The following is a 13,856-nucleotide window of genomic DNA, read 5'->3' as shown; positions in this document are numbered from 1 at the left end:
CACTAAAAGATGGAAATAATTAATGGAACTTAATACGTGGAGTTAGTTACTCACAGTAGCATTAAGGTACTCCAAGAGCTTAGAATTAAGGTTAGCCTTCTTGTTACATAGTGAAAACCCAGAGGAGTCAATAGTGTCCAAAGCCTCTGGAGAGATCAACTAAATTAACTAAAAATTTACAGTTCCTTAGTGATAGCAATTAGGAGGTCAGGCCAGTTTCACACAAGTGGTGGACACAACCCTGGTGGCTGAGTACAGTTTCTCTTGTGATAACCTTGGCTGTGTAAAGAAAGAAAAGGAGAATGCAGCGTTTGAGGTGGGTTCCTGTATTTCTTAATTTTTTAAAGAAGACATTTAAACATGTTACTAGGTTACAAGAATGTCAGCTGAGAAATACTTTAAATATAGCTCAGAGGCATTAACTGATGGTTTTTCAGAAAGGGAATGGGTTCAAAAGATCAAAGAAGCACATTTTGCTCTTCGCCTAAACAGAGTATGGATTCTAATATAAATATATGTAGGAGTCAAAAGATGAATTAATGCCTTACTGGTGGTATATGCACTGAGAAATATCAGACAGTGCACCTCAGACAAAATGGAAGAGGGGGCTAGAGAATGACAAATTTATTAACTGCTGTGGGCAATCAGAAAGGGAGTTAAGGAGACACTAAACCATACAGAGTGTCTAGCTAAGGATGGAAACCAAATTCATAGTGACTGGAGCAATAGAGAATATGGACAATTATACTAATAAAAGTTGTGTATTCAGATTAGCCTTTAGGTCTGTGCACGTGAGTGATTTCCATTAGTTGTGGAGTGAGAAATTAGTCTGATATTTGACATCTTTCAGGTGGGATGGATGCTTCCTAAAGGCGGTGGGGTATGCCCAGATCTCCTGGTGGGGAGAGCACAGTTGCCTGACGTCTCTAGCTTCTTCCCTTGAATATAGCACTGTGTTTATGCTAAGGTTACACTTACTGCAGGCTGTTCTCAGGCGAAGACTAAGCATGGTGGAGGTACTAAGGCAAGCCCTTCTGGTGACACAACTCCAACGGGCAATTTTGGCCCCAGGACTGACTCCCTGTTGGCCTGGCTAAACCGTTTTTGGAATTTTGCTGTGGTCTAGAACTCCCTATCCAACGTTCCTCCTTTTTCTCCTTCCATAATCAGACCTGCAATCACTGTCTAAAACATGTCATGCCTTCCCCTCTCTTCTCTAAAAACCTTTTGCATGTTTAATCTTGTCTTATCATCTGCTTCTCTGGAGATGCAAACACAGGAATCAAGGAATGTGAAAGTAACAAAAAATCGCCGAAATAACGAAGCAAGTTTTAGAAAGTCAGTTTTAAGACATTTAAACTCTGATATTAACATGCCAGAGGTGGAGTGATTCCTGGTGATGACAAGGTCCAGGTCCGGTACCAAGCAATTCAGGATTAAGCACTTACCAAGATATTTTGCCAAAAGTCCTTTTATTTTTGCTGATAGCTGATAACAAAGGATGTTCGTCTGGGTCTGTTCATTCACAACAAAATAAGGTGATTTAAACAAGTTGTCTCATGGAAATGTCCAACCAGGTAAACAACTAGGGGTGTAGGGCTCTTTCATCTCATCATTTTCTGGAATACTGCTTTTTTCTTCATGGTAGGAGATAGTACACCACCAGCCGTATATCCAAGTTCCAACTAGTGGGAACTGAAAAACATATGTATAGGCTGAGAGAAAGACTGAAGGAATGGGACAGTCTTCTGAGATTTGGGGCAGTTGGCTTTCTGTGTCAGGGGGAAAGGGAACAAGACACGGTAGGGGAAATGGCTCATGTCTGGGTAGCTGGAACCACATCCCAGAATAGGAAAGCCTGGACCATCCCATCTCTTAGTATGGAGTCCAGCATAAAGTTTTCCCTGAGAACTCTTCTCACACTCTTTAGTACCTCGGAATGTTCTATTGTGGAATTAGACCCTAGTTCTCTGGAATGCCTTATGACATGTTTAGTTCAGTAAACGATTTTTGATTCCCTTCTATGTATCATGCTTAATGCTGAGCAGTGGTATGAGTTGATGATACTAGTAGTGCTGGTAGAATGCTGGATGCAGGCATTATCCTATACTTACAGACTTCAAAATTTAAACTCATTAATTCCTTATAGTTGTATGGTGCTTTATAGGTTTTTCAAAATACTTTCATAGGATTTATTCTTATCACTCTGGAAGGTAATATCACCTTCACTATAAAGTTAATAGGCTTGGAAAAGTTACCCAAGGTCACAAGGTCTCAAATCCACATCTTTGAATTCTCAGCCACTATTTTCGCTACCCCATGGCTGCTTCTAGACAACTTCAGGAAGTGTCAAAAGTCTGCCTGTCCAGGCTGTAGAAATCAGGCTATTACAGCGCCAGAGTATGCCCCCGACAGATTACTTACTAATTGCAAAGGTAAAATGTACCTTTATAATGAATTCTAGCAGCTACCATTTTAACCAACTAATCAGATTTAATTTTATTAATAGTGGGACAACCTGACATGCACATTCAAATGTGATATGGCGCAATACGAAGTGAACAATGTAATTTGTAGTGTGTTTTTGCTAAAAAACTCCCAAAACAAAACACTTGAATCAAATCAAGTCTCTACTAGACTCTAGCAGCTAGATCTAGCCTGCAGTTTACAGGAAACAAGGAATAGAGGAATAAGTTGATTGACATTATTAGAAAAAAGCCAGACAAATACAGAATATTTGTTTCACAAGACCCAACAGCTCGGACTCAAGAGTCAACGTCACGAAAAAGAAAATGATCTTGTTTTTTTTTTTTTTTAAAAAAAGTTACAAAAGCCTTTCCTAAAGTGAATATGGTTTTTGCTTACTAGTATAGAAATATTCTTAGGTGTGACAATGTTGTAGTTTTATAGGATACTGTTCTTATCCTGAAGAAATACATGTTACAGTATTTAATTATGAAATGTTATGATGTACTAGCTATGAAATGTTATGTCTGCAACACTTTTAAATGATTCTACAACACAACTTTCAAGTGGTTCAACAACAATACACATGCATACAAAGAGAATGAGCAGAAATGGCAAAATGCTAACATGCTAGATCTAAGTTTTGGGTATAAGTTTGTTCATTGCGTTGTTTTCTCAACTTTCCGTCTGCACTAAAATTCATAAGAAAATATTAAAGAGGAAGAAGTACCTCCTCTCCTTGAGGAGTCGCCTTGTGCGACAGCGACCGACGACAGTGAGCAACGAATGCCAGAGCATCGCCTGGCTCCTGCTTCGTCCGCACCCGCCCGCGCGGCTCCCTCGGGACCCCGTCTGCGCATGCTCAGGCGCTCCCCGCCCCCGCCGCGTCCGCCCCGCCCCTCGGCGTGCGTGTGCGCGCAGAGCGCAAGCGCGCGGCTCCCGGCTGCCCGCGAGAAGCCAGCTGCGGGACGCCGCTGACATTTGACGTGCGGAGCTTGCGAAAGGATGGAGCCGCCGAAGGTGGAAAAGTTCAGCACCACCGACAGGGGAAACGGGCTGCGCGCCTTGGCCCCGCTGCGCCCTGGAGAGCTGCTATTCCGCTCCGATCCCTTGGCGTACACGGTGTGCAAGGGGAGTCGTGGCGTCGTCTGCGACCGCTGCCTCCTCGGGTACGTACGGAGCGCCCTCGCCTACCTGAGTCCCAGCACTTTGGGGTTCGGGCTGCTGGGGGCGTGTGTGTGTGTGTGTGGGGGGGGCAGCCCGTCACGGGGTTTCACGGGAGCTCGGCGGTGCCCAGCCCCGCACTTCTCCTCACGTGCAGTTAGTTCCTGGGGGCTCGTAGCTGCTGACAGACTCCGCGCGGCCACCGCATGGGCTGCCGGGCCGGGGGTTGTGGGCGTCCCAGGCTCAGTCCCTGCAGCTCTGTAGGGCGGAGCGGGACCCGCTAACACCTACCCGCATTGGGCTGCGGTGGGGATTGTGGGGAGCCGGTGGGAAAGACGTAGGGGAAGAGTTGGGTCGTGGGTAATTTCGCTGGGGAACGAAGTCTGTGTCCTGTGCGATAAGCTTCACTGGTGCGGCTGTGGAAATCACAGTTGGCGAGGGGGACGGTGGGTGGGACAAGAATGGTATAAATCAGTCTCGGAGCTAATGCTCAGCCAGGAAAGGACTGGGCTTGCAGGGAGCGGAAGGCTCTTGGTGTTTAGACGACACAGTCTATGGTCCAGGTTCTGTTTGGACTGGGGATACGAAGATGAACAGGACATCCTTAAGAATCCTGAAGGAGCCGATACGTGAGAGGTAATTAATTACAATGTATAGAAGTGCCGAAACAGACATGCAACACTGCGGTGGGAGCGTAAGTTACTGAGGTTCCGTGGTGTGCTTCGCATTTAATGGATGTGCAGGTAAGTCTGACTCTTAACCACCCATCTAGAGGTGAGAATTCATGGGAATGTTTTTATTAGGCTGGAAGCACTGGGCTAATGTAAAGTGCTATGTGAAAGCAATTTATGGAAATATGTAATATATATGCACAGTCATAGGAATTGTGTTCAAGCAACACATGTTATTGAGCTCCTGATATCTGCTAAGAAAATGAGCTCCCATTGAGATGGGTGGGATGGTTTTTTTCCATGAGTAATCTTCCAGACCTGTTAGTCTGGGATTTGGGTGAGTGGAGGCGAAGACGTAAATTCAAAGCTCAAACCTGCAGCTTGAGCATTAATCTTACTACCTCCTTATTGGATTTATAATTGAGGAATTTATTTAATTTTGTATTGTAAAGTTACCAATAATTGTAAGCAACCGTAGGCACAACAAAAAATCTGTTGAGAGAACACTGAAGTTTCTGTAAACAGTGTAGTTGAAAACCATTCATTCCTTTCAAGACTTGACTTTGTGCCGAAGGCCCTGATATTGAAAGTCAGAGATCTTTGATTCTCAAACAAATTACAGAAAAGTGGGCTCTTCATCCTGTTAAATCCTTTGGGAGGTATATCTAGAATTTGAATGTAGTCCAAAGTAGAGCACTTTCTGTTTCTTAAGTCCTGTAATATTAATTAATGGAGAAGACGTGGGTCATCTTGCAGATAAAATCACACTGCCAAGTTATTTAGTAGTAGTTGGAATAGAAGTTTTGGAATAACTACATGATGACAAATTACTGAATTATCAGAGCTGGACTTGAGTCATATTACACATGGAATTGTCCATTTTCCAAGATTGACTACACAAACCCAGTCCTTTGTGCGTGGGATGCTTCTTGATTTACCATATTATTTCATTACTACTGTCTGCCACTCATTTTTTTATTAGCAAGAACTGAAGTGATTTAAGCAAAAAAAAAAAAAAAAAGGAACTTCATGGAAGAATATTGGAGAGTTCTTAGCATTCTTTTGAAGTCTGGAGGAAACCCAGCTCTGAAAATGGGCAGGAACCAAGGAAAATTCCACAGTCAGAGTTGTACTTTAGAAGTAGCTGAGGTTGGGACCTGGGGGGTATGTCATTTCTGATGCTGCCTGGTAATACTGGGTTATGCAGCATATACCACCAGCACCATGACACTGGATCCTGCTGCTTGGGAAACTAGTTATTGCTGGAAAGTTCTTTTCTTAACCATGCTTTTTTTCACTATTAACTTCTAATTCAAAGTCCTCAGTAGGTGTCTTGGATTGGTTGAGCTTAGGTTACTGCTTGTACCCTAGCTGGAAGGAAAGTTGAGGTGAGTATTTGGCCTTTTTGGCTTATAAGAATGGAGGCAGTCTCGAATTCCCACCAATATTCACATAGTGGAGAAATCAGAAAACATAAACAGGGAAAGGGATGTAAGTAAATGCCAAACTTACAAACGAATTTTTCATAATGACTAACAAACACGTTTATTAGCACTTTACACAAAAAATATATTTGCACTTCTTTTATATTGCTAGGTTATAATTGACTTGTGCAGTGTTAGGTGTTCTTTTTTTATGCCAGTTTTATTTTTTTTCATACTATATATAATTTTTTTTTGATATTTTATTATTTTATTTTCCTCTTCCCTCCTCCCCCCAGTAGGTGTTCTCTTGAATGCTTCCACCTCAGTGGTTGTTGTGTTTCTGAAGTGCCCAGTTGGGAGACACCGCAGCCTGGAAATAGAGTTAGAGAAATCAGACTTTGATGCATTTTTTATGCAGTTTTCAACCCTATTGAAGGTGTGTCATTATGGGATACAGTTTCTGTGTTCCTTATTACTTTGTAAGTAAAACTTGTTTCTTCATCCATCATCAATTGTGAAGTCTCCAAGAGGAGATATTACACCTTTCAATTTTTGTAGCCCCAAGGCCTGGCACCTAGTAAGCTCTTAGTTTGTAATATGAAAGTCTGGCAGAATTGTCCTCTAGCTGTCCTTGCCTTCTGCTGCCTTCCATTTGAATTAAGAAATGGAACGAAAATATTAGTTTGTAACAATTAACAGTGTCAGGGGGTCGGGGTCGGGGGGAGAAGAGAACCAAATACATAATCTATAAGAACAGATATTTGTTATAATTACTTCATTAGTCTCCAGATTATTTATTAAGATTCTACCTGATGTTTTTTGGCCTTGGGCTATTTTGATTTCTGCTTTAGTTCTTGCATATTTTTATTAAGTGGAAACTTGAACCTGCTTCATGGCATTTCTTGCTTTTATCCTGTCATTAAGGATTGGCTTCTTGTTTTTCATGTTGTACGTGGAAAAGAAAATGAAATATGTAAATTGGAGAAAGATTATATGACAAATTGTTACCTGAAATAATTTATATTACCCTTATTCTGCTGTTGCACACATTTTTAGTTTGAAGGAGCTGAAAAGATTGACAGGTTATTTGTGTTAATCTGTTTTGGTAAATGTACCACATAAAATTCCATTGTGTTTATTTTTGTAGGTCTCCCTACTCCCCCAGGTAGTGACCTAAGTTTGATCTTCTTATATCCTTGCAGGGGGCCTAGCATACAGGAGATACTAACTGTTGACTTTGTATAGGGATCGTATTTGGGGGAATTTTAAGTCAATATATGTTTATTTTCAGTTTTCTAAACTTCTAAATTGCTTACAGTATCCATACCAAGAGCTTCCTGTGTCAAACTCTAATGCTAGTTTCTTCTGTAGGATAAAGAGAATAGCTCTTCCATCATTAAGGCCAAGACTGAGGCAGAGTGCCTCCCAGGAGGAAGGAGGATGAATTCAAAGTGGGAAGTCCATCTTTTTTAGTCCTGGTAGAGTGTGGGAAGAAGGGGGACAAAGATAGGGAAAACAGACTGAGAAATATACGTTCCGATCTCCCGTCCGGCCGAAGTTCTGGGGTGGGGTGAGTGTTTTAAATGGGTTGATGGGACAGTCAAAGTAGATGGCCTTTGGTTCTGTTCCTTATTTGGAATCTTGAGAAGAGAGAGCTATGTAGGATAGTGCTGTGCCAACACTGGGGCCAGTAGCACAGTAGTGCTAGAAGGAAGTAGCTAGATGGAGGAGCTTCTTGTAGTAGGGGATTCTGAAATGCTGTCATACCCCTGTGACAGATGTAGAGGAGCTTAGAGGCATGGTGGAACAGCAGGCATCATGACAAAAGACTATGTGACTCTAGACTAAAGATCAGGATCAGTGATACCAGCATGACATCCCAAAAGGTGGGATGGCATCAGTCTAGCTATGGGACCTGATCACCTCCTTGCAACAGAGACCAGTGAGATTCCACAGAGGCACCAATATCCTTCTTGCTTCCATAGGATGCCCCACTTGGAGGAAAAAAAGCAACTATTTAATCCTGTGCTAATAAAGAGTTAAACTTAAGTATCTGGATGTTAACTGGCAAAGACATATTATTTGGCAAATTTTAAGTTTCTGATTGTTTACTAGGATTAATATTCATGAGGAAGATTAGATTAATTATAGAAAAACAGCCCCATTTTTGAGACATATTAGCTCAATTATAGAAAAGAAATCAACTACATTTGAGTTACAGTGTGGGTAAATATGATCAGGCAATAAAGTACAAAAAAGAACACAGTGTTTGGTGAGATGATATAATCTATCTTGGCCAAGACTCAACCTGGGGCGGAGGCAGGAGGGAGTACCTTCACGAATTGAGATAAGAAGAGGTGCCAGAGAAGGCAGCTGCAGTGATTAAAAGGTTTGAGGATGGCTAGGGAAATGGCTCCTGATTGACTCAGTCTTAGAGAAGAAAAGGTTCTTGTAGGAGAGAGTGAGTTGCCTAGTGAAATGCAGTAGGATTGCTGGTAAGTGCTGAGGGTCCACTTAAAACGTGTTCGTTTATTTAAAGTGAGAGCAGTTAGCAGGGTAGTGCCTTTTTCTCTCCCAGTGGTCACTGCCTGACTATGAGAATTGGGTTTACCCAGGACAGCCAGGTTAGAATGGATGGATGGAGGAAGGGAGAAAGAAGGTTGAAATTGTAGGCAAGGCAGGGCATAATCATGGACCATGGTGTCTAAGCGAGGACTGAGGTCATGAGGAGGATGCTGGACAGTGAAATATGGTGGGATCAATGGATTAGAGGACCTGATGGGGTGAAAGAAATGGTGGTGTGGTCGAGAATGGACTGACTTGACATACATGTGCTTTAGAAGTAGTGCATGTGCTGGCACAGCAAGGTTTAGGGTATGGCAGAAAGTGGCTGAGGTAGGGACTAAGAAAGATTGTTGAAATGATCAGAAAACTGAGAGGCTGAGATGTCAGATGAGTTTTGTAAATAAGTAAAGTGACCAAGAATGTCAGGCATTAGAATGAGTAGTTTTGACAAAGGCAGAATTCTCATATTGGCTTCCTAACCCAAAGTTTAAGGCTGAGTAGAAAGAGCCAAGTGGAGACAGGGAGGCACTCGCCTCTGTTCAAATAGAGCATAAAGCGTTCTATTGTTTGGCAGTTGATATTGTGAAATGTGTGAGCAGCAGGTGCAAATGAACTGCTGCAGTGTTCTAGACTCTTCCTGCAATGGCAGGGCTGACGATTGAAGGACTAGTAAGATCCTCTCACAGGGCTGGTAGAACCTTGAGAGATGGCTTGAAGTCAAGACTTTCAGATTCTCGAGCAATGGCTAATGAGTTTACCTGAGGATCAAGGACTTGGAATAAAATAAAGTAAAAGGTTATATAAGAAGGTGGGTTGGGAAGGGACTCTACGGATATGACTTCCATAAGTGGGAGTTATAATTCCTGTTTCTTTTGCTTCTTTCTTTTGCCAAGAGGTTTGGGAAAGGGCTGTATGGCAGAGTCCTGAGCCTGAAAACATTTGGTCCACGTGAATGCGACAGCAGAGGACGTTCTTAATCAGAGAGGATGGCCTGCTTTTGTATGTATAGCAGTAAGTTGTTCTTCGGAAACCTGATGCTTGTTCAGAGGGCTCAAGAACAGAGTAGCTATGGGAACATGGAGGCTGGGGCCTAGAACCCAACAGTACAGGCTTCCCTTCATCACGGCCATTGTGGCTTCTGCTGGTACAGAGTGCCCAGTTCACAACCTAGTTCCCCAAATGGCGACACACCTTCAGGACCAGCCAGCCAACTGGTCGGTGTCAGGTTTTTATTTTAGATCCTTCTGTCATGGATTGTTGATTTGAGAACTGGAACTCTCATTTTTCTTCTGCACTTGGATTTGTTTTTTCTACCTATACCACCATCTCTGAGACCTACTGAAAATCATCTAGAACAGCACCCCGCCCCTCCTGCCCCACAACCTTTTTGGCCCCAGGGATTGATGCTCCTATGAGAATCTAATGCCTGATGATCTGAGATGGAGCTGAGGCGGTGATGCTGGCACTGGAGAGCGGCTGCAAACACTGATGGAGCTTTGCTCACTCGCCAGCCACTCACCTCCTGCTGTGCTTCCCGGTTCCTAACAGGCCACAGACCAGTACTGGGAGTTGGGGACCCTTGTTCTAGAAAGCTGTGCTTCCTCGCAATGTTGCCTCTGACCTTCACTGAAGGAGAATTGAAGCCATGGGCTAATGCCTGAAGTCTGACTGCTCTAACATACACTGTCAGACCAGTACTTCTCAAACTTTTCAGTCTCAGGACTCCTTTATATTCTTAAAAGTTATTGAAAAGTGTTTCATAGGAGGAGTTTTTAAAAAGTAATTTAGGAAGAGGTTTTACGTTTGGGGTTATATCTATTGATTTTACTGCATAAAAATTAATGTTTTGAAAATATGCATTTAAACATAATAAATTAATTCACTTTAGCAAAGTTTTTAATGAAACTGTATTTTCCAAAGAAAGCTTACTGAGAAAAGTTGCTTGCTTTACATATATTCATATCTCTTTAATGTCTAGCTTATAGAAGACCCTTAATTTCTCAAAACTGCTTCTGCTTTCAGTGTATTACAAAATCACATCATACTGCCTCTAGAACACTCCACTGTACATTCGTTAATGAGAATAGAAAAGGCAAAAAACGTCTTAGTATTATTATGAGAATAGTTTTAACCTTGTGGGCCCCCTGAAAGGGCTTTGGGGATTCCCAGGGGTCCCTGGACCATACTTTGGGAACCATTGTTATAAAACACTGGACATGTCTTTTGTATCATTTTGAGAAGTGGGAGTTTGTTCTCTAGTAAATGTTGTTCAAATATGGACAACATTTGCTTCTGGTTTTCTCATAACCTGCCAGGATATATGGGGTCAGGAACCGGATGTGGAGCTCGAGAATCTCAGGATGACCCACTCAGGTTTTGCTTCCCATCCTCTAACTCTGGGCTGCTTCTGTTTGTCAAAGGTCTAGAGATGTTCCACTGAGTTGGATGTGGCCAACTATGGGATAGTGATTAACCTTGATTATCAAGAGAAAGAGAGAGAGCCACTTTTCATTTACTTGTTATCGCAGTATATGATGATCGTCTATTACTGTTCAATATCTATTTATTATCACTTACCGAGTAATGCCAGGCATGATTTGAAGTGCTTTACCTTGTGTGCTCCTTCACTTAATACTCACAACAGCCCTAAAAAAGTGTCCGTCATGTTCCTGATGAGCACTGATATGGACTAGAGAGCATTCATACATTTGTCATAGAAGTGTAAATTGGTACTTGCTCCTTTGGAGGGCAGTTTGATCATACTTGTCACAATTGAGCGCTGTCTTTTCTTGACCCTACTTTGGGATTCTTATGGAAATATAAATAACAATGGAATTACAAGGATACTTAGCACAACATTTTGGTAATTTGTAAAAAAGGGAGAGAGAATTTTAATGTCCATTTAAAGGGGGCTGGTTAAATGATGGTGCAACCATGTTGTAGAATACCGTTTAGCTGTTAATTTTGAAGTGAACCAGTTAGTACAGATGTGAATGGCTGTCCATGACATTGCTGGGTGAATGAAGCTGTAGAACAATGTATGTATTTAAGTAAAATCTTTGTGTATTTATTTATGTACTTATGTGTATAGAAGAGGTCTGCAAGGACATCCCAGCATCCTAATGATTACTTCTGGAGAATGGGATTTGGAGGGATTTGGGGAGATATTCCTCTAGACTTTATATATTTTGTATTTCCCCCAAGTCAAGCTTGTAGCATTTTTTTTTTTTTGTAATTACAGATTTAAATAAATTTTCAGAAAATCTTTCTTAGAATTTGTTTCTTTTGGAATTATGTAAATGGGATGAAGATGCCTTTGAAATGCTTGCCAGCTTATGTCCACTTTTTTTTGAATTGCCAGCTGATTAGACCAAGAATGACCCTCTTCACAGAAGGTGAGCCAGTTCACTGGGTGGCCGTTGGCTTTAGAATTTGAACTGACAGAGGTAGGACTCCTGTTAATGGTCCCCATAATTCTCCTTGCTCTACCTTTGTTCAACTCTGGTTATTCAACTTTTTCTTGGTATTTCTGAGATATCACAGCATCCATTAGTAAGTGTTATTCATTTTCCTCAGTTGGCACACAAGATTACCACCTCTCCCAGCTTCCTTGCAGTTGAATTGGAGCCCTGTGACTCAGCATTGGCCAGTGGAGTGTGGGCTGAAGGCTACACAAGCCATTTCTGGGTCTGCCATGAAATACCCTGTGCCGTCCTCCCTGCTCTGTCTTACCTTGCCTTGGTGACTGTGGAGGCTGTGAGCTGAGGTGGAGAAACAAGAATCATGAGTCATGGCATGGAGGAGAGCTGCTCTGGAGGATCGCCTTAATGCGCTTTTAGTGGGAGCTAGAAATAAACCTCTACTGAGTGAAGTCGCTCAGAACAACCTTTCTTGAATTTTAATGTGCATGTGAATCACCTGAAGATCCAGTTCAAGTACAGATTCTGATCAGTCAGGTTTGGTTGGGGGTGGCATCTTGCATTTCTAACAAGCTCCTGGGTGATGCCAAAGCTGCTGGTCTGCTGATCACACATGAGTAGCAAAGACAGGGTTAAATGAAATGACAGAGCCACTCTAAGTACTCAGTAAGCACTTATCCAGTGGATATTACAGCGTCCTGAAATAGCATTCAATATGATGAAAAGGAATTGGGGACTGACTATACATGCATAATCAAATGTTTAAATCATTCTTGAGTATATATCTCTTTTATATATGATGGACTGGAATTTAGTTTTAATATCGTTTGTGCAGAAGAGTATATACAATTAGGACTTGGGGTTATTTTTAAGATAATTTTGAACATTTACCTTTAGACTTACCATCATTTTGGTGTTTGAAATATAGTTGACCCTTGAACAACATGGGTTTGAATTGTGTGGGTCCACTTATAAGAGGAGGCAATACTTCCCAACTCATTTTATGAGGCCATTATTACTCTGATACCAAAACTTAGTAAAGATAGCACAAAAAAAGAAAACTACAGACCAATATCTCTCATGAACATAGATGCAAAAATTCTAAATAAGATACTAGTGAACTGAATACAGCAACATATTAAAAAGATTATATACCACATTCAAGTGGGCTTCATCCCAGGGGCACAGGGATGTTTCAACATATGCAAATGGATTAATGTTATACACTACATAAATTAAAAAGTATCAATCATATGATCATATCAATAGATTCAGAAAAAGCCTTCAACAAGATACAGCATCCATTTATGATCGAAACACTTAACAACATTGGCACAGAAAGAAAATACCTTAACGTAATAAAGACCATATATGACAAACCCTCAGCCAACATACTTAATGGTGAAAAACTTAAAACCTTCCCTCTAAGATCAGGAACAAGGCAAGGCTGTCCACTATCGCCACTGTTATTCAATCAGACAAGATAAAGATATAAAAGGCATCCAAATAGGAAACAAGTCAAACTGTCACTATTTGCGGATGACATGATTCTCTTTATAGAAAACCATAAAGACTCCGTAAGAACACTACTAGAAACGATAAGCAAATACAGTAAAGTCTCTGGATACAAAATCAACGTTCAAAAATCCATTGCATTCCTATATTCTAATAATGAAGCATCAGAAAAAGAAATGGAAAAAAATTCTTTTTGCAATTGCAACAAAAAGAATAAAATATCTAGGAATAAATTTAACGAAGCATGTGAAGGACCTATATAATGAAAACTACAAGACTCTATTAAAAGAAATCGAAGAAGATACAAAGAAATGGAAAGATATTCCATGTTCTTGGATTAGAAGAATGAACATAGTTAAAATTATCATATTACCTAAAGCAATATACAGATTTAATGCAATTGCCATCAAAAGCCCATCAGAATTTTTTAAAGAAATAGCACAAAAAATCATCAGAAGACCCCGAATTGCCAAAGCCATCTTGAGAAAAAAGAATGAGTCTGGAGGCATCACTCTGCCTGAGCATAAATTATACTACAAAGCGACAGTAATCAAAACAGATACACAGACCACTGGAACAGAATTGAGAGTCCAGAAGTAAACCCATATTTATATAGACAGATAATTTTTGAC

The 13,856-nt window shown here is 41.1% G+C and overlaps 1 protein-coding gene and 1 long non-coding RNA gene across 2 annotated transcripts in view; one reads left to right on the top strand and one right to left on the bottom strand.

Annotated features, from left to right (window-relative positions):
• Positions 1-1,453: 1,453 nt before the first annotated feature.
• LOC111733604 lies at positions 1,454-3,289 on the bottom strand. Its single transcript, XR_002778047.1, has 2 exons — positions 3,197-3,289; positions 1,454-1,695 (listed from the first exon to the last, which is right to left on the bottom strand). It is a non-coding gene; the product is annotated as an uncharacterized LOC111733604 (long non-coding RNA).
• Positions 3,290-3,348: 59 nt separating this feature from the next.
• The window catches only part of LOC105308524 (histone-lysine N-methyltransferase SMYD3-like), a 446,229-nt gene continuing 435,721 nt past the window's right edge, over positions 3,349-13,856 (top strand). Inside the window, exon 1 of the mRNA XM_011384522.2 lies at positions 3,349-3,635. Coding sequence (XP_011382824.1) covers positions 3,472-3,635 — 164 coding nt within the window. The 5' untranslated portion in view covers positions 3,349-3,471. The remainder of the gene's footprint in view (positions 3,636-13,856) is intronic.

The sequence above is a fragment of the Pteropus vampyrus genome, unplaced genomic scaffold, assembly GCF_000151845.1.
Source record: "Pteropus vampyrus isolate Shadow unplaced genomic scaffold, Pvam_2.0 Scaffold584, whole genome shotgun sequence".
In the NCBI taxonomy this organism is placed as follows: Eukaryota; Metazoa; Chordata; class Mammalia; order Chiroptera; family Pteropodidae; genus Pteropus; species Pteropus vampyrus.
This window is presented reverse-complemented; position numbering and strand designations above follow the sequence as displayed.